This window comes from Dermacentor albipictus, chromosome 2 (genome assembly GCF_038994185.2).
Source record: "Dermacentor albipictus isolate Rhodes 1998 colony chromosome 2, USDA_Dalb.pri_finalv2, whole genome shotgun sequence".
Taxonomy (NCBI): domain Eukaryota; kingdom Metazoa; phylum Arthropoda; class Arachnida; order Ixodida; family Ixodidae; genus Dermacentor; species Dermacentor albipictus.
This window is the reverse complement of record NC_091822.1, coordinates 11,536,587-11,556,711: the sequence shown is the minus strand read 5'-3', so window position 1 is coordinate 11,556,711 and position 20,125 is coordinate 11,536,587. Positions and strand designations below refer to the sequence as shown.

Sequence of the window (20,125 nt, the reverse complement as noted above, 5' to 3'; positions counted from 1 at the left end):
TGCAAGGATGTTATTAAGTTTCTGCTTTTGCTCCTCCCGAAGGTTCTCTAGACTACACTTGCCACTCTCAGTGGTATTGTAGCATACATCCTGCACATCTGCAAAAAGTGCCTGTAGAGAGCTGGCCACATTTCATCAGGCTCTTGACCTTGCTTATCGCATTGCAACGCTGTCTTACAGACTGGCAGGGGTCAGTGTCCAGCATCCGACGCACATGGCCGCTTCGGTGCCTTTTTAAATTTGACGAGCCCATATGGGTTAGAGCGCAGTGACCATCTGCCAAGGCCCATGTGGAGAAAAATACTTGCCACCTCAAGCAAATTCTTCCTAAGGACAACATCGTGACACAGCTCTGGCAAAAGAAGAAAACGCTGCTTCCTGGAACCACCTTGCCAACGAATACGACAGCGAACCGATTGTGCAGCTAGTGACCCGCCCTGAGCAAGCCTCAGGGTTCGTGCTTCTTCCCTGGAGGTGGCTCTCATGCACTTGGCTTCTGCGATGGCACGTCTATCTATAAGCTCACGCTTGCCCCAGTGTCTATGAGCGCATAAAGGACACTGTTACCAATCACAGTTCAAGCAGTGGTTCTTTATTTCCAACTGTTGCGAGCACTTGCAGGAACGTCGCGTAGCCATCGGCTGGAGAAGCGGCTACGCTCGTCCATTTCCCGGGCAATCGGCTTGCAGGTGTGCCCGGGAATTGCAATGTAAACAGCGGGGTTGGCTGCCTGGCCTAGCAGTAGCGCATTGACATGCAGTGTGGCCAAAACCGCCACACCGCTGACGCGTGATACTGTGGGATACCTTGCGTCGCTTGAAACCCGATGTTCTGAGGAGCTTTCCCAAGTTGTTGTGGTGACAACGTGTAGTTGCCCCTGTCGCGTGGTTAGTGCCGCGGGGCACGGGCACGCAGGGATGCACAGACACATACCGACACTTGCTTAGACGAAAAGGGAATGTCCCCCCTTTATTGGGCCCGAACATATATATACACGCAAGTCACAGGGGGCGCCACACTCTGGTGGCAGCCTAACAAACAGGGCTGAACTGTGGCGACCTCTACATCTCCCCCCTTGAAGCATTGAAGGTTAGACGGGAGGGATTCGGGAAGCCAAACTCATCAAAAGTTTCACAAGTTCAAACGGTGCAACGGAACAATAGGCCGGCCGTAAAGTGTTCGTGTCACACCGTCACTGCAGGCCCTGGCTGCAGGGGACTGTTGCACAGACTGTCCGAGGGGGATTGTTGATTCCATGATGTTGGCAGGCTGAGGTTCCTGACAGGGAACTTGCTGCAGTGGTGGTAGTTCCTCTCCGGAGGCAGTAGGCCCAAAAGGCACCATGTGACGCCAATTGCGCTGTAGGGTGCCACCTTGCTACGTTTCGACCACGTAGCTTCTTGGTCTTTGCCCCGGACTGAGGACCGTAGCCTGCACTTGATCAGGTCGCACCCCGACAAGCTGATCTGTTTGGAGTGGCGGTAAGTCTCAAGCTCCATGATGCCTGTTGTAGTTGTCGGCCTGCTTCTGCTTGTAAGCCATATCCTTGGTGACGACGTCTTTTGTTGGCGGCCAGTTGGGACGTAGCTGGGAGTCTTGCTTTGGGACTCTGGTTCTGAGTTGACGTCCCATCAACAGTTGGGCTGGACTAAAGCCGTCGACTCCTGGAGTATCCTGATAGCTGAGCAGAGCCAGATGAGGATCCTTTGACTTGCGAAACAAGTCCTTGATTGTATGCACCACCCTCTCCGCCTCTCCGTTCGACTGAGCGTAGTGGGGACTGCTGGTCCCATGGTTAAAGCCGTATGATGCTGTAAACGCCGCAGACTCTTGCGACGAGAACAGTGGGCTGTTGTCTGACCTGACTTCTTGCGGGATTCCATGGCGGGCAAAGATGGATTTAAGAGCGTCAGTGACTGCCTGGGCTGTCGTGCCCCTCAGGGTCACCACCTCGGGGAACCTTGAGTAATAGTCCACCACCAGGATGAACGTCTGGCCATTGAGATGGAACAAGTACATTCCAAGGAATTCCCAGGGATGTCCAGGTAGGGCCATGGAGAGTAGGGGCTCGGCAAAGTTCACGCGGGTGGAAGCACACTGTTCACAGTTGGCAACGAGAGAGGCGATATCTGTCGAGATACCGGGCCACCAAACTGACTCTCGAGCTAGGGCTTTGGTCCTGTTGATACCCTGATGACCTTCGTGCAACAGCGTCAAGACCGCTGGTCGAAGGGACGATGGGATGACTATCCAGGCGCCTTTCAGCAGAACACCGTCGCAGACAGAGAGCTCGTCTGCCACAGAAGCGTACTTTGAGAGGTGCAGTGGTATCTTGGTGTTTTGGCCAACCATGCTGGCAGTAGGAAACGAGGGCCTTGCACTAGCCATCGGACTCTTTTGCCTGTCGCACGTCTTTAGGGCTGAGTGGCAAGACTTCCAACGTGCAGCCGACTAACTGTGCTGCAAAAAGTTCGATAGTGTCCAGATGAGTGGGTGGCTTGTAGGTGATGCGCGACAACGTATCGGCTGTGGCTAGCAGCTTTCCTGGCACGTGCAGCATATGGAACTGGTATTGTATGGTCTTCAGCCGTAGTCTCTGAATACGAGGCGGCAACATGTCCAGTTCCATTTTGCCCAGAAGTGAAACGAGTGGCAGGTGGTCATTCTTGACGTCGAAGGGGATGCCACGGACAAACTCATCGAACCTTTGGGTAGCCCACGTCGTTGCCAATGCTTCTTTTTCAGTCTGGCAGTAACGCTGCTCGGTCTCGGTCATTGACCTCGAAGCGAATGCGACTGGGCAGCGCTCTCCTGAGGGTGTTGCGTCTGTAGCAAAACTGCGCCGAGTCCGAATGAGCTTGCTTCTGCAGACACCGTATTGGCGCACAACGGGTGGTACTTGGCCATGCACCTGTCTGGCGTCAAGAGTTCCTTGATTTTCTCGAATGCTGCCTTTTGCTTGTGCTGCCACACCCAACTCGCAGACTTGTTCAGTAAGGCTCTGATGGGCGCCGTGACGTCCCAGATGTGTGGCAAGAATGTGGCAAGATGATTCACCATTCCGAGCAGTCTTCTAACGCCGGTGACGTCCGTTGGAGCTTCCATGGCTTTGACTGCTTCGACCTTGCCCGGATCTGGCTTGATGCCCTGTGCTGAGACGACGACTCCGAGGAAGGAGACCTCGGGTACCACAAAACGACACTTGTCCTAGTTCAATGTGATACCTGCTTTTGCAAGGCAAGATAGCACCTGGCTCAGTCTGGCGTCATGTTCCTGGCGACTGTGTCCAAAAACCAAAATATCCTCTGTCATAATGGCGACTCCTTCTTGGCCCTCCAGGATTCTTGCCGTCTGCTTTTGGAAGTACTCTGGTGCGAAGGTGATGCCAAAGGGGAGCCGGCAGAAGCAGTATCGGCCATATGGGGTGATGAATGTCGTAAGCTCTTGGGAGTCGTTAGAGAGCTTCACCTGGTGGAAGCTTACTGTCGCGTCCAGCTTTGAAAAAACTGTTGCATCGCCGAGGCGACCAAGGACTTGCTCGACAGTTGGTAGAATATGTCATTCCCGGAGGACGACCTTGTTCAGTTGTGTCAAGCCGATGCAGAGGCGGTAGGAACCCTCGCCTTTCCGAACGATGACGAGACCGGAGCACCATGGTGTTGGCTTGTCGACCCTACGAATCACGCCTGTGCTTTCCAATTTGTCCAGCTCGCGGCAGACGATCTCGAGCAGCGGGATGGGGATCCTGCGAGGTACGCTTAGCGAGAAAGGTATGGCATCGGGTTTCAACCGGATGTTGTATTCGTCCTTGAGAGTGCCCAACCCATTGAAGAGCTCGGTGTGCAGCGTCGCTTTTGTAGTCTTGAGTTGATCAAAAAATCGAACTACTTGGAGGGCTTGGAACGCTGGCAGTCCCAGAAGAGGCACAGTGAGAGACTGGATCACATAGAGGTGCTGACAGCTTGTTTTCTCTTGCCAATGAAGTCATGCCATATACGAGCCCAGCACGCGCAGTGGCTGTCCTCCCGGGCCAGTGAGCAGTGTGTCGACTTGGTCGAGTTTGTCGGGCAACGTAGGAAAGTCGCTGGGAACGGCAGATACTTCGGCTCCGGAGTCAACCTTGAACTGCGCTGTGTAGTCATCAACGGTGACGTCGACGGACTTTGTGGTGGCGGGCGTCGCGACGGCATGCAGATGAACGTAGCTGAGCTTGTACGGCTTGAAATTTTGAGAGCGGCATACTTCGGCAAAGTGGCCTTTCTTTTCGCAGAAGTTGCAGGTGGAGCGACGGGCCGGGCAGTCTGAACGTCGAGAAGGCGCACGGCCGCAGAATTCACATGTGGACGGCTCGCGTGAGCGCTCTGCTTGCGGCTGCGGTGAACGAGGCTTAGCGCTGGAGCGATGACGAGAGGGGAACTTGTTAGCTTTTGTGGTGTCGAGGTTGAGCTCGCGGGAGTGCTCGATGCGATTCTGGGGCAACGCCTTTTCCCTAGAGCGTCAACTTCGCGTTCCGGCACAGCTGGTCCGAGTGACGGGAGTCGCAGAGGCCGACGACGAACCAGTCGCGTACGAGCCTTTCCTCTACAGCAGCAGACGGATAGTTACAGAACTTGGGCATCCTGCGCAGTTCTGCGTAGTACGTGTCGATGCTTTCGTCAGGTAGCTGAACACGTCTGTGGAACCGTGACAACTCATAAAGCTCGTTTGCCGGGTGCACGAAGTGCTCAGTGAAGCGCGTGGCAACGGCTTGGTATGAAGCGAGCGACTGGGCGTCGAGCGAGAAAGTCTCGAGAAGCGGGCGGGCCTCCGGGCCCCATGCAGTACAGTAGCGAGCGTACCTGCATGTCTTCCGACGTTTGCATAAGTCCTGAAACCGCTGCGTAGTCTTCGTAGCGGCTGAGCCATGCCGCCTACGTTGGCGGGTTTGCGAAGTTGAACGGTGCCAGCAGCTGGAAGTTGACGCCGTACAGTTTTGGCGGCTTGCCGGTCTCGAGGGACATCTTGGTGCCTTCCTATGAGGTGAGGGCTAAGGCAGGGGGGCATTATCCGGCCACTTCTGGCACCATGTTGCGTGGTTAGTGCCGCGAGGCATGGGCACGCAGGGACGGACCAACACGTCCAGAGTACAAGATCTTGCTCGGCAAAGCCATACAAACGAAGCGGGATAAAAACTGGAAGTTCGCTTGGGTGTCACAATCTAAGATCCTAATGAGGAAGCTTGAAAATTCCACTGTACTGCACATAAGAACTGAAGAAGACCTAGCCAACGTTATCTAGTGTTCATATCTCTAACTAGCTACTCCTTTTCGTCCTTATGGCATATTCAATCACTGAAGTTAACACCGAATTTCATGCAAAACCATGCATGTCTATACTTCACTGCAACATCAGAAGCCTGAATAGAAACAAAGATTTATTGTGCGCATTTTTAGCGCAGCATCAATTTTCCTACGACATCATTGCGCTCTCGGAAACATGGCTAAGAAACAGCGAACACATTCCGATTTCCGGTTATCATTTTCTATCTAACCCAAGACAGACTTCATCGCGTGGCGGAGGTGTTGCCTTATATGTTAGACAAGAACTAACCCACATCGAAATGCCTCAATTGCTTATAAGTAATGATAACATCGAATCACTTTTTATCGCAATACCTACAGGCATGGTCATAGGCGTAGTCTATCGACCACCCAGTTCAATTTTACAACAGTTTTACAGTGTTCTGGAAACCATTCTTTCCGGTTTGACCGATAGAAACTTTAACTCTGTAGTTGTAACCGGGGACTTCAACATAGACACTTACGGAGACCTAAATGCCGATTATTCTTTGTTATTACAATCATACAATTACAAGAACACAATCTCTCAACCCACAAGAATTACAGCAACCTCAGCCACAATCATCGACCATATTCTATGCAATCACAATAATATTCTCGCAGGTGTATACAACACGAGTATAACAGATCACTCTCCTGTCTTTGCATTAATACCTAGTGATAGAAGCATTACTAGGAATAAACTAAATCCACGCACAGGTCGAATAAATTACTCGCTGCTTCGTGAAAAAATTAAGAAGATAAATTTCTCTGACGTACTCACTGCAGACAACAATACCGAATGTGACAAGCTACTGAAAACCCTCTCCCGTGTCATCTCTGAATGCACAACAACCAATAATCACAGGTACGAGCAGCCGTTGTGTCCATGGATGACTAAGACTATATTAAGTGCCATTAAGGAAAGAGACACTTGGTATCAGAAGTGGAAACAGCAAAGACATAATATGTACTATTTACAGCAGTTTCGTAGATCCCGCAATTTTGTCGTTGCAATCATTCGTATAAGGAAAAAAGAGTTTAACGCGCAACTGATCCGTAAGGCTCAAGGTAATTCTAGAAAGATGTGGGACATTATTAACAACGTAATTAGTGCACCTGTGAAAAGGCACATTGCTCCTGACCGGATTGACACCGAAAAAGTTGATGAGTTTAACACATACTTCACCAACATTGGGCCAGTTCTAGCTGACAGTATAACTCATCAGACATGTGATGTTAATTACCCGTTATTGTGCTGTACATTTTGCCTTAAACCAATAGAAGATACTCTAGTACAAAATATATTAACCGATATGAATGCTAACAAGGCGGCTGGTCACGATGGCATTACTGTCAAAGTTTTAAAAGATAACGTTGACCTTCTCTGCCCTGTTCTTACAATCATATTCAATCTTAATATCGCACGCGGTACATACCCTGAAGTTCTAAAGATTGCTAAAGTATCTCCTATATATAAATGTGGTGATAATAATGACCCTGGAAGTTATCGACCAATCTCGGTTTTGAGTGTTATTAATACCGTGTTTGAAAAGGTTATTTCTATTCAATTGAAAGAGTACCTGAGCACAAACAACATTTTAAATGAATCTCAGCATGGCTTCAGAACCGGTCGCTCTACGTCCTCAGCAGTACTAGAGTTGTCGCAGCATATAAACGAAGCACTCCATAATAATGAATTAGCCCTAGTAATATTTCTAGACCTCAAGAAAGCTTTCGATACAGTTATTCATTCCATACTACTAAAGAAACTTGAATACTACGGTTTCAGTGCCAGTACTTTAAATTTATTTGCTAGTTACTTAACCAACCGACAGCAGTTTGTTAAAATTACTAATTTTACGTCTTCGTGTTCTTTTGTTAAAACTGGTGTGCCACAGGGTTCTGTCCTAGGACCAATTTTATTTTCCTTGTATGTCAACGATTTTCCTTCAATTCTCACATCTGCCAAAGCTGTCATGTACGCGGACGATACTGCACTAGTGTTTACAGGCAAAACACTTCACGAAGTCATACAGATTGCTAATAAAGAACTAATCTGTGTTTCATCGTGGTTTGGAGCAAACAAACTTACACTTAACAAAGCTAAAACTCACTACATGATTTTTCATTCTAGACATAGTCATGTTAACAGTGCACCCCTGCAAATATATCTTGATAATAGCATTCTGGAACAGGTGAACACAATTAAATATCTGGGCGTGACACTAGACAGTAGTTTAAACTGGAAACCACACATTGATAATGTATGTTCGAAGCTAGCGTCAGCGTGTTATGGGCTCTTAAAGGCGAGGGCATGCTTCGATATTTCGGTACTGAAAATAATCTACTTTTCTCTCTTTCATTGTCATATGACATACTGTTGCGAATCATGGTCGTCCACATTTAAAACATATTTGGATCCAATTTTGCGCTTACAAAAGAGAGCGGTGCGGATAATGACGTTTTCTTGTCCATTCGAATCCAGCAGTCATTTATTTTGCAGGTTGAAAATACTTCCCTTTACCCTATCCGCCGAAATGAAAGTTGCTATTTTAGTGAATAACATAATATGTCGCAATCACTCATTGTCGTTTAGTATATTTGCGATTCCTACACGAAATACTAGACACGCCACTAACATAAATTTCAATTTACCAGTTACCCGAAACACATACGGTCAAAGACTAATTCAGTATCATGGTACAAAGATATGGAACGCCTTACCAATAGAAGTGAAGAGTGCCAGTAACTTTTTATTTTCCATAAAAAGATTATATTTCTCAAAAATTAGTTAAGAATGTTGCTTTGTGGTGATATTTTTTCTGTAACACTATTCTATTGTTGCACTGATGTATGTTTTCTTTTTTCCCTCTTGTTTCTCATCCTGTACAATTATGTATAATCAATATACATTTGTTCATCACTGTCCTGATCGCCGCAGCACAAACGCATGTATACCACATGGGCCCACACTAGCCTTGGCTATGGGCCCAACAGTTGTTTGCCTATGTTGATGTACAAATTCATGATGAATAAATAATGTCTAATGTCTAATGTCTACCGACACTTGCTTAGACGAAAAGAGAATGCCCCCCCTTTATTGGGCCCGAACATATATATACACGCCAGTCACAGGGGGCGCCACACTCTGGTGGCAGCCTAACAAACGGCTGAACTGTGGCGACCTCTACAGCCACGTGTGTTTGGCATATGAGCGAACGGCACAGGTGAAGGGCTCCAGCGTGAAGTGTCGTTGACCACGGACACTCGGAAGCCAAAACTGCCGCAGGTTGCAGCTGCCACTCTTATTGGGGGGCCGGGAGGGTTTGGTTGGGCATTGCAGTTGTGTGCGAAGATGAATAGCCGAAGGCCGAATGAGCTGCTGCTTGTGCAATACGCGGTGGTCGCAATGGCATGTAGCACAGGCGATGCCAAGCGTGTTCCATGATAGGGCCGGCCACCTTCACCATTTCTTGCAGGTTTGCGAAGCTCATGCTGGCTGTTAGGTCTTGGAATGTCGGATGCATTTGTCTCCACATGTGTTTCACCTTTTCGGCATCTGAAACAGGCTCTGCTATACGGTCATAGTATTCAGCAATGACGTGAGTGAACCGCTGGAGGTTTTCTGCCGGATGCTGAGTGCACTGATCTAGCTCTGCTTTTATTTTAAACTTGTAGTCAGCGGTGGTAAACTCCGCCGTAAATTCGGACGCGAAGGACTGCCAGTTGGACTGCGCACCTGAGAAGCTCCATATCGTTCAGTGGTGTGGTGCTCATAATTTGAGCTATGTATCATCCGCGAGTTTCTCCATTTCCATTGTTGTCTTGGAGGTCGAAGCCAACAGTCCTTAAACGATTGAAGAAGGCAGGAGAGGCTGCACAACTGGCTGGGTGGCACTAGATGATTCTTGGTCCTCCATGTTAGGTCCGGTCAGACGAGCCCCCACTTGTCAAGTACGTTCTTTATTTCGGGAAATCTTCGGCGCACGCACACACACACACAGTCTGTGTTCTGTCCTGCCACACTGCATGCGGCTTGCTCCGCCAAAAACATGACTCACACAGTTTGTTGTTGTGCGCTCCCAGCATACCGACCACGCGCACACGCCTTCCGCGTTCTCCCTCACTGCCGCACACGATTGCCTACTGTCCCGTGCCTGTGACTCTATGCCACCTGGTGTCGGCCCGGTACCCTCACAGTGCTGTTAAATATGTGTGCTCGCTGCTGCTGGACCACCAGACTGCAGGCTTGCACTTATGACACCAGTGAACCACTTGGGCACTGCTTGAATTTCGCGATCCACTTGTCTTCTTTTCTGCTTTGTTAAAAATTTAAACTTTCTCCAACCATTTCTGGAGTGGTTCATGCACAACAGCGCACAACATCCAGGCAATCTGTGCCGAAAACCACGGCCAGGCGGCCGCACAAGGTTAACATGTGCCGGTTCCGCGGGAAGTGGGCTACACAATGGCGGACATGAGCTATGGTGACAGGTCTCTGTGGCCACAGCTCCTTCAAGAAATGTCCCCATCCTGAATTGAGCAGCAGGTGAGGAGGACATCGAGGCACCTTGCACCATATTAAACCAGATGAATAAAACTAAAGTTCGCGACATTCTTTTTTCCTGTCGTCTCAGCTGGCAAGCGAGGGCAGGCAAGGAGGGCTCGGGCTTATCTGCACCTAAACCACATGATTATGCTGGTGCTGTTTCCACAGAAATGTCCCCGCAGGGACATCTGTGTCAGCAGGCGTTTGGTGTGTTGCGACACCACGTACCCGAGCACACGAGGGTTGGACCCTCCCGCGTGTAGCCGTGTGCGGCTTAGCCGTGTCTGGGGAAAAGGGGATCCTGGGGGTTGAACCGATGCTGGGTGTTTGGACCTTTAAGGCCCCCCGGCGGAGGCAACACACCCCTTTGGCCTCTGCTTCACATAGACGGCACCCCCGGACTGACCCACCCGGGGGAAATCGGCAGTCGCCTTTTCCTGTCCTCCTCTCCAATCTTCGTCTTTCTCTCTCGCCTTTTTCATCTTTCCTGTCTTCTCTTCACTTCTGCTAACTTCCTAGTCTCCCGGCGGCAAGGGTTAACCTTGCGTAGCTAGCCAGCCTTGGTTATGCTGTATTTGGTTATAGCAGCGATGTACGGCTGGCGTTGGCAGGGTTTCTCTAGCAGGAACTCCTGTCACGTCCCCCTGTTGGGCTCCATGGTGGGTGGTCGGCATCGCGGCCGAAAACCTTACTGTACTCATGGAAAACGCTTTTCCTAAACTCCCTGATCGCCCTCACAAACGAGGGCACACCGAAGATCTCTTTCAGTTTTTCGGACGACAAGTCCAGAACTTTCCTAGATATCATGTGATCCACTCAGAAAACCCAGACAAACTAGTGCGTAACATTTCACCGTTCCTTGTTTCGAAGTCTTTAACTGAAGTTTTTGGAACAGGATATAAGGCGTCGAGAATGACAAGTGGTGATCTTCTCTCGGAGCTCCACGATAAGAAGCAGTACGAGAAACTGCCGAAACTTGTCTCATTTGGCGAGACCCGAATAACAGTAACTCCGCACCGTACCATGAACACTACCCGCGGCGTTGTTTCGGACGATGACATGCTAGAGCTCACTGAAGCTGAACTCTTGGAGGGCTTCAGTGAACAGAATGTCATAAATGTTAAGCGAATTAAGATCAGGCGAGACGGTAAAGAGATCAACACGAAACACCTTATACTCACTTTCGGTTCAAGTGTCCTCCCCGAGCCCATCGAGGCCGGTTATATCAAACTTCGTGTTAGGCCATACGTGCCAAATCCTCTCAGATGCTTTAAGTGCCAAAGGTTCAGCCACAGTTCACAGAACTGTCGAGGCCGGCTGACATGTGCCAAGTGTAGTGACACTGAACATTCCTCCGAAACATGCCAGAAGACTCCACATTGTGTCAACTGTGATGGCGAGCACGCCGCATACTCGCGCGCCTGCCCGTCCTGGAAAAGAGAAAAAGAGATTGTGACAATCAAAGTCAAAGAAAATATATCTTTCAAGGAGGCACGTAGGCGGGTGTCATACCTGTCTAAGAGCAGCTTTGCCGATGTGGCGCGTAAGGGGGCAGCGTCGCAACGGCCTCCGGCGGCTGTCCGACCCACAGGCAGTGAGTCGGCAGTTACGCCATCTGCCCCCACGGCGGTTGATGATTTGAAACCTTGATGATTTGCAAGAACTCATCCACAAACATAATCCAAAAGTGCTGTGTTTACAGGAAACACACTTAAAATCTAAACACACAAACTTTCTCCGTACGTATGTTACGTTTCGCAAAGATCGCGATGATGCCGTCGCATCATCGGGTGGTGTTGCGATTCTTACTCATAGAAGTATTGCGTGTTAGCCTTTAGAGCTACAAACGCCCCTTGAAGCAGTGGCGGTTCGAGTTGTCCTACTAAACAAACTCATCACCATTTGCTCCCTTTACATACCCCCGCATTACCAACTGAACAAACATGAATTTCACTCCTTGATCGATCAATTGCCAGAACCTTATGCTGTTCTTGGCGATTTCAATGCGCACAGCTCCCTGTGGGGTGACTCTCGTATAGATGCGTGAGGTCGCCTTGTTGAACAGTTCCTTTTAACGCGATAGCGTTAAGGAGCTCGTGTCGCAGAAAAGCCGGTGTCGTCGGCGTCGGGTGTCGGCGTCGGCGGCGTTGACCGTGAGCGATAAATCACGGCAGGCGCTTCATAAATAAAAAGCAACTTCCAAGATTGGCCCGGTGGGAATCGAACCCAGGTCTCCGGAGTGTGAGACGGAGACGCTACCACTCAGCCACGAGTTCGATGCTTCCAAGCGGTGCAAACGCGCCTCTAGTGAATGCGGTGTTGCCTTCGAAACGAGCCGTGGAAAGTTATACTGCGGTGTATATCGGTAATTATGAACATGTAACGTACAGAAGTCACAATTACACGAGTTGCGAAGTGCGTTTCCGCTGCATTTCTTCTGCGCTTTCCGCACACGCAGAGCCATCTTGCGGCAAACACAGAAGACCCCCTCCTCTCAATGTACGGCGCTGCCCCGACAGGAGGCGCGCCGCGCGCGCATTGGGACCGCTGCCAGGCGCGTCGCAGGACTCCCTCTCCCCTGACGACGCTTCGCCGTGCATCCGGTTTAGATTACTATCTATCTCTCTGCCCGTGCCGATCACGACGTTTGGCTGGCGTAGATCGTTTCCCCTCCGAGACACCGAGTTCTTTGGTTCGTTTCGTTCGCTCAGGCGCACGTTTCGTTGACGCGCCGAACGCTGCGTTGCTCGACGCTCACCGCGTGATAGGTGGGCGCTAAGTCCGATGCGGGGCGCATCGTAAGTGATTGCTGTGCCGTAGCGCATTGTCTTATACCCCTTGGCGGGTCGACGGGAACGCTGTCACGTCCCACTCTTGAAGGCGAAGCTTAAGCGTCCTCCAATTTTTTTCTTCTGGAGTGTGCCTTCTCAACAAGAAAGAACCCACATATTACTCTCTTGCAAACCGATCCTTTTCGTCAATAGATCTTAGTATAGTCTCCCCGTCTGTACTGCCTGAACTTGAATGGGAAATTACCGACAACCCTTACGGTAGCGACCACTTCCCTATACTGCTAAGATCATATAAAGAAAACGAATATCCACCATACGCTCCTAGGTGGAAGATTGAGACAGCTGATTGGGAGAAATTTCTATCTCTAACTAGTATCTCATGGGCTGACCTGTCTTCGTTAGGAATTGACGCTGCAGTCGAGTTTTTTACAGCATTCATAATAGATGTCGCATTTAAATGCATATCAGAAGTAAAAGGCTTGGCCTGCAAACGGCGTGTCCCATGGTGGAATGACGATTGTAGGATCGCTCGTAAAAAACAGAACAGGGCGTGGGGGTTGCTACGCGCTTCTCCCACTGCAGAGAATCTAGTCAACTTTAAAAAAAGTAAAATCTGAAGGCAGGCGAACCCGCCGACAGGCCAGACGAGAAAGTTGGCACAAGTTTTTATCAAGTATTAACTCGTTTAGGGATGAGGCCAAAGCCTGGAACAGAGTAAATAGGATTAGAGGACGGCAAACACATTCACTCCCCCTGGTAAACACACAGGGAGATAAACTGCAAGATCAGGCCAACTCACTTGGGGAGCACTTTGAGAGTGTATCAAGCTCAAATCATTATTCGCAATCCTTCCTAAAATATAAACAAATAGAAGAATGCAAGCCACTCATCAATAAACACCGACAGAATGAACCGTACAATTGCCCTTTTAGTGCTGCCGAGTTGAAAGCTGCCTTGAGTGCATGCAAGAGTTCCGCACCAGGATCTGATAGAATCTTGTATGAAATGCTCAAAAACTTACACAATGACACGCAACTTACACTACTCACACTTTTCAACACCATCTGGGATGCAGGGTACCTTCCAACCAACGTTACTAGACTAGCTTCAGTTGTAAAACTCTCCGCCCGCGCGCTTACAGCCGGTGTCCCCACTTCTGTGACAGCCGCCAGATGGCAGCGCCGTTCCATCGGGCTCCACTGCAGACGCCTCGCCGCAGCCTTCAGCCCGTGCGGACGGGCAGTTTGCGCGTGTTTCACGCTCGCTGGCGTTCTCCCTTGTCCGAATTAGTGATACCATGAGAAAGCGGTATCCACCTACAGCAATAAGATTTATCGGGCCAGTTGGTTCATACTGTAATAAGGGTAAACTGCACGAAAGAAAGAAACGCTTAGACCGAAGCGCGGAAGCTGTGTTTTTTCCTGCCGTCTTAACGTTTCGCGCAGTTTAGGCTCAGAAGCCTGAACATTTGGCCAAAGTGTGTGGTTAGGATGATCTTCATCCCCACCGAGGCTTCTCGCCACGCCAAAGAAGCGCAACAAAAAGAAAGATGAGGTCAGTCTTTGAACACACAAGCCACACACACACACACACACAAAAATATCATCTGCTCTTCCACTCCGTGAAGATGGTCAACCAGCGAAGCTGAAACGTGCGGCCCGTGTTTATCACTGGGTTAATCTAGAGGATTCATTAAAGTATTTCTGAATTATGCGGTAACACACACAATCGGCTGCGACGGAGAGAACAACGTCACTGACGATATGCCCGTAGTCCGCCGTTGTCGCTTGCGTTCGATGTCTCGAGTTTGCTCGGAGGCGTGATTAGCTGCTTTTGCCCGATTTGCGATTATTCAAAATTAAGTTTCTTCAGAAATTAAATCTATCCGTTACGTAAGACAATGAGTGGCTCATACTGCCTTAAGCAATGGCCCCTCCCACCGTAAACGCGGCCTCCCAATTACGATGACAGAAGTGAAATTCTACGCTGGAATGATGAACGGCAACGCAGCCAGCTGTGGAAGACGACGATGAACGTAGGAGCAGTGGCACGAGCGCGTGTGCCGGTCGGCACAAGGAATAGCCGAATTCATGGCGGTGGTGCTAGCATTACGCAAATTAGGACCATCAATTACGTCAGCCGTGATAGTTACTGATTCTTTATCATTGTGCTCATCCCTTACTGCTTCTAGTGATTCTCGCGTGATGAGGACATTTCAATCATTGGTACCTGGTTATTTGAGAAGCGTGCGTTTGATTTGGGTGCCCGGCCATAAAGGACTAATCATTAATGAAATTGCAGACTCACTAGCCAAGGCATCGATAAGTGGCCCGATTCTTCCTTGCTGCCCTTTGACTGCGTATGTAACTGCAGCTAGATTTCGCAGGAGTATCATTATACAGTCAGTATCAGGCTCCGAAATTACTAACTCTGTGGAGTACGGACATCTCCTGCGCCCTTAGAACAGAGATTTTTGCCGAACACGGAAAATTGAAGTGTCCATCACGAAGCTGCGCTGCCGTATACCTGCATTGAACTTCTACCTCCACAGGTCTGGTCTGGTCCCCTCACCACTATGTTCATTCTGTGGCGAAGCGGAGACAATCGACCATTTCTTGTTGTCTTGCAGACGTTTTTCTATTATAAGAAAACGACTACTCGAAATCCCGCTTCGCTCTATTGGTCTGGCTTTATCAGTGCCTGTGATCCTATCTTTTGGAGCCTCCATTGTTGGGTTCAGCAACAGAAATGTTTGCTTGGCAATCCAAAATTACCTCATTGAAACTAATCGATTTCCATGTTAGATTGATCGTTCTCCCTCCCAACCATAGCTTTCCTTTATTTGTTATCTTTTATTAATTATTATTATTATTGTTATTATTATTATTGTTATCTTATACCCGGTTTTCATCTGATTATTTCTTTTTTTCTCCAAACACAAAACGTTTACTTTTAAACTCACACGCCCAAATTGTTAACTCCCTTGTTATCATTATTATTTTAGGCACCTAATTAAACCGCCCGATTCTTGGCCAATCCCCCACTCTGGGTATGTGCCACGGCCACTCAGGACAACAACAACAACAACAACAGAATCGCTCTGTTCCACGCCGAGCGAAGCGTCGCATTGCTGGCGGCACAGAAAAAGCAGCGCGCCGAACTGTCGACATCGTTCCGATAGCCGCCTATGCAGCCAGGTGCGCAGCACGTCGGCATCATCTGCTTATATTCTCAACAAACTCGGCGAAAGCTACAGTTTCGCGGATTACATGCTTAGTCCGGCCCGCCCGCGTAGCCGGCTAGTGAGGAAGTGAAGCCGGGCGCGACTGCAGCGCCACGAAGGCGCGGGCGGGTGGCGGTTCCGCGCAACGGCGCCGAGTTTTAAAACTGAAGCTAGTCTAGTAACGTTGCTTCCAACCGCGTGGAAGGAAGCCATTGTAGTCCCTGTCTTAAAACAAGGCAAAGACCCTTCCTCGGTGGCAAGTTACCGCCCGATAGCCCTCACAAGCTGCATTTGTAAGGTGTTCGAAAAAATGATAAACCGGCGACTCATTCATTTCCTTGAACAGAGCAAAATGCTTGATCCTTATCAGTGCGGCTTCTGAGAAGGGCGCTCCACAACCGATCATCTCGTGCGTGTTGAAGGGAATATCCGAGACGCATTTATACATAAACAGTTCTTCCTATCTATATTTCTCGATGTGGAAAAGGCGTATGACACAACGTGGCGTTACGGAATCTTAAAAGACCTGTCAGAAATGGGCATCCACGGTAATATGTTTAATATAATAAAAAGCTATCTGTCAAATCGTACCTTCCGGGTAAAAGTCGGCAATGCACTCTCACGTCCTTTTACGCAAGAAATGGGTGTACCCCAAGGAGGCGTGCTCAGCTGCACGCTCTTTATCGTGAAGATGAACACGCTTCGTGCTTCACTACCACCAGCCATCTTTTACTCTGTCTACGTGGACGACATTCAAATAGCTTTGAAATCTTGTAACCTCGCAGTCTGCGAAAGACAGGTACAGCATGGCCTGAACAAAGTGTCAATGTGGGCAGACAGGAATGGATTTAAGATCAATCCTAACAAAAGCTCTTGTGTTCTTTTTACAAGAAAGAGAGGACTTATCCCAGATCCTTGCATAGAACTGCGTGGACAACAGATACCTGTAAACAAAGAACACAAATTTCTAGGTGTCATACTTGACTACAGACTCACTTTCGTCCCCCACATTCAACATCTTAAAGAAAAATGTCTAAAAACAATGAACATAATCAAACTTCTATCCCAGACTACATGGGGTAGTGACAGGAAGTGCTTAATGAATCTCTATAAAAGCCTCATTCGATCGCGACTAGACTATGGCGCCGTTATTTATCACTCTGCCGCCCCGAGCGCGCTAAAGATGCTAGATCCTGTTCACCATCTAGGTATCCGGTTAGCCACTGGCGCTTTCAGAACGAGCCCAATTCAAAGCTTATACGCGGAATCAAATGAATGGTCCCTCCGTCTACAGAGAACTTATATCAACCTCACATATTTCCTTAAAATACAATCCAATCAACAACATCCATGTTTTAACACTGTTAACGATATGACCTGCACTACCCTTTTCCATAATCGCCCCTCTGTAAGAAAGCCTTTCTCGCTTCGAGTGAGGGAGCTTAGTGAAGAAATGCACGTTCCACTCCTTGAGCTTCGCCTAATGCATCCAGCCAAGCTGCTACCTCCTTGGGAGTGGCAGCTCATACAATGTGATATATCTTTCGTGGAAGTCACAAAGCATGCTCCAGAGATTGAAATCAAGATGCATTTCCGGGAACTCCAGCACAAATACTCCTGCACGGAGTTCTACACAGACGCATCAAAGTCACACGACGGGGTGTCCTATGCAGCCGTCGGTCCATCCTTCTCTGAATCCGACGTACTGCACCCGGAAACTAGTATCTCTACGGCTGAGGCCTACGCACTGCTGTCGGCCGTAAAGCATATAAACAAATCACAACTCCCGAAATCAGTTATATATACGGACTCCCTCAGTGTTGTGAAGGCCTTGATGTCTTTCTGTAATCACAAAAATCCAGTATTTGTTGAACTCTACTCCGCACTGTGCAAAGCATATATATCTAACCAACATGTGATCATATGCTGGGTGCCTGGACATAGGGGCATCGAGGGAAACGTTCTAGCGGACCAGATGGCCACATCAATCTCATCGCATGCAGTTAACTCTACTGCTTCGGTCCCTGTCACAGACCTGAAGCCTTTCTTAAGAAGGAAACTACGAAACCACTGGCAACGCATGTGGGACAAAAAAATAAATAATAAACTGCATGTAATAAAGCCACAATTAGGTTTCTGGCCTCCTGTAACAAAATCCCGCAGGACAGATGTCCTATTCTGCCGTCTAAGAATAGGACACACTTTTGGCACACACAACTTCTTACTCACGGGAAACGAGCCTCCAACCTGTGGTAGATGCGGGGAGAGGCTGACCATCCTCCACGTCCTAGAGGAGTGTCGGGAAGCCGAACCCGAAAGAAAAAAACACTTTCTCTTAGCATACAGGCACCACATCCCCCTTCATCCTGTTATGTTACTTGGTCCAGAACCACTCTTTGACACCAACGCCGTCTTAGGTTTTTTGAAAGATGTTGTGTTTCATGTTATTAGCCCGACATGTTCGTAGCACTTCCTCTCTTCAGAGGATGCTGCTGCGATAATTATTTTGAATAAGCACATGCCTCTAGGCCCTTGTGGTTCAAGGGCTCTGGCGAGGCTGTAGTGCTGTAAGAAATTTAACGTCTCTCATATTTTAAACAATGCATCATTCTTTTACGATGGATTTTAATCTTCACAGTCTTAGTCATTATTCATCGCCATAATTTTATAGTACATAGATTTTACGCATTTACGGCAACTATTTTTAGGCCACTTTACAGCCAAGTCACATCTTCCATAATACATCGTTAACGCTACCATTTGCCATGGCGCTCTTTGGCCAAACTTGGCCCTTGCGCCACAAAACACCACACATCATCATCATCATCCACAGAAATGTGTGCTGCTGGCTGCACTTTTTCTTACTTTTTTTTGTGACTGTGTGCTGGTGCCACGACAGTTGCTCTTGATCACTGTGCACAACCCCACAATCGTGGTGACCACGAATTGTGATGTCAATCTCATTGCTCCGCAACACGATAGCCATGATTTAAAACTGGGCAAGAGTAATTCACGAGGGAAGATGCTTGTGGTGTGGTGACTCGGAAAAGGCGAGGTCAAAAGAGTAGGAATGTCACTCCCATTAGCTTATTCAAGGGACTTAGGCGAATTCCAGAGGTGCTTCTAGTGAGTGGCAAAGTGAGCAATCAGTCATCTTGGTTTGCACTAGTTGGCACTGTCATATTACCCAGAAATGTCTGAATAACACACTGTATAATTCCCTAACCCTAGCTTCTTCACAACTTCTGTTGCAATACACCTCTGGTCACTTCACAAGTACGTACAAGAATAGTATGAAAAATTGTGGCAGAAAAACCTCGGAGCTCACCGGCTGACTGTGCACATCTGAGCAGAGAAAGTGGATCAGTGATATGGTGGGGCAGAAACGTGCTGGTTCATCAGTGACACTGAGAAGGTTAAAGCACCAACCGCTTCGGGTTTTTCACTGAATACAGCAGATCCCGGATCTATCGAACTCAAAGGAGATAGCAAGATAGTTCAATATATCAGTAACCTTAAATATAAAATATACTTATCTGAGGCCTATTTGAGACCTTCACACATCTTAGACACTTTATCAAGAACATTGGGCTCAGTGTTTCCAAGTGCGAATGTCGCTTGAAGCAATCACGCTTTGGTGTAATACCCCAAGTGTTACTGCATAAGAATGACACATACTAGCTATAGGGATAAGTTGTGTTTTTCCGGCACCTGGTGCAAGGATTTGCGTTGGACAACCCTTTGGGTGCTAGGGTCATAGATGTTAGTCAAGTCTCAGTTGTCGTGGGTTACTGAACTATGTGCAAGGTGAGTGCTTGGCACAAGTTGCTTTAAATTTATGAAAGAGACGAAGGAAGTGCCTGTTGCAGTCCATGAAACGCCCTGTTGCAGGTATCAGCCACAGGCAGTGGAGGCGGCCGAGTCACCCCTGGTGCAGCTTCTTGCACAGCTGCTGTGTGCAGCTGACCGGTTGGGCAAGCCCTACCTGAGCGCCAAACTGGTCGAGGTGCTCTTCTGTGCCACGGTGGCGGCAGGTGGATGTGGCCAGCTGGCAGGGCGGCTGCTGGATCTGCCCTGCGCCCAGCAGCAGCTGGGACCCGCCCTCATGCGCTTCTACACGGATGTCGAGTCCACGGGGGCCGCTTCCGAGTTCTATGACAAGTTCACCATTCGCTACCACATCAGGTGTGCTGGAATACAATTAACTTTGTTGTGCCTACATTCTGTCATTTTTTACCAG

At 48.7% G+C, this 20,125-nt stretch overlaps 1 protein-coding gene across 2 annotated transcripts in view; it reads left to right on the top strand.

The window, feature by feature from the left end:
* The window catches only part of Ube4B (Ubiquitination factor E4B), a 453,934-nt gene that overhangs the window by 396,134 nt on the left and 37,675 nt on the right, over positions 1-20,125 (top strand). For both annotated transcript variants that reach the window (XM_065440684.2, XM_065440682.2), the window contains one exon: positions 19,777-20,070. In XM_065440684.2, coding sequence (XP_065296756.1) covers positions 19,777-20,070 — 294 coding nt within the window. The remainder of the gene's footprint in view (positions 1-19,776; positions 20,071-20,125) is intronic.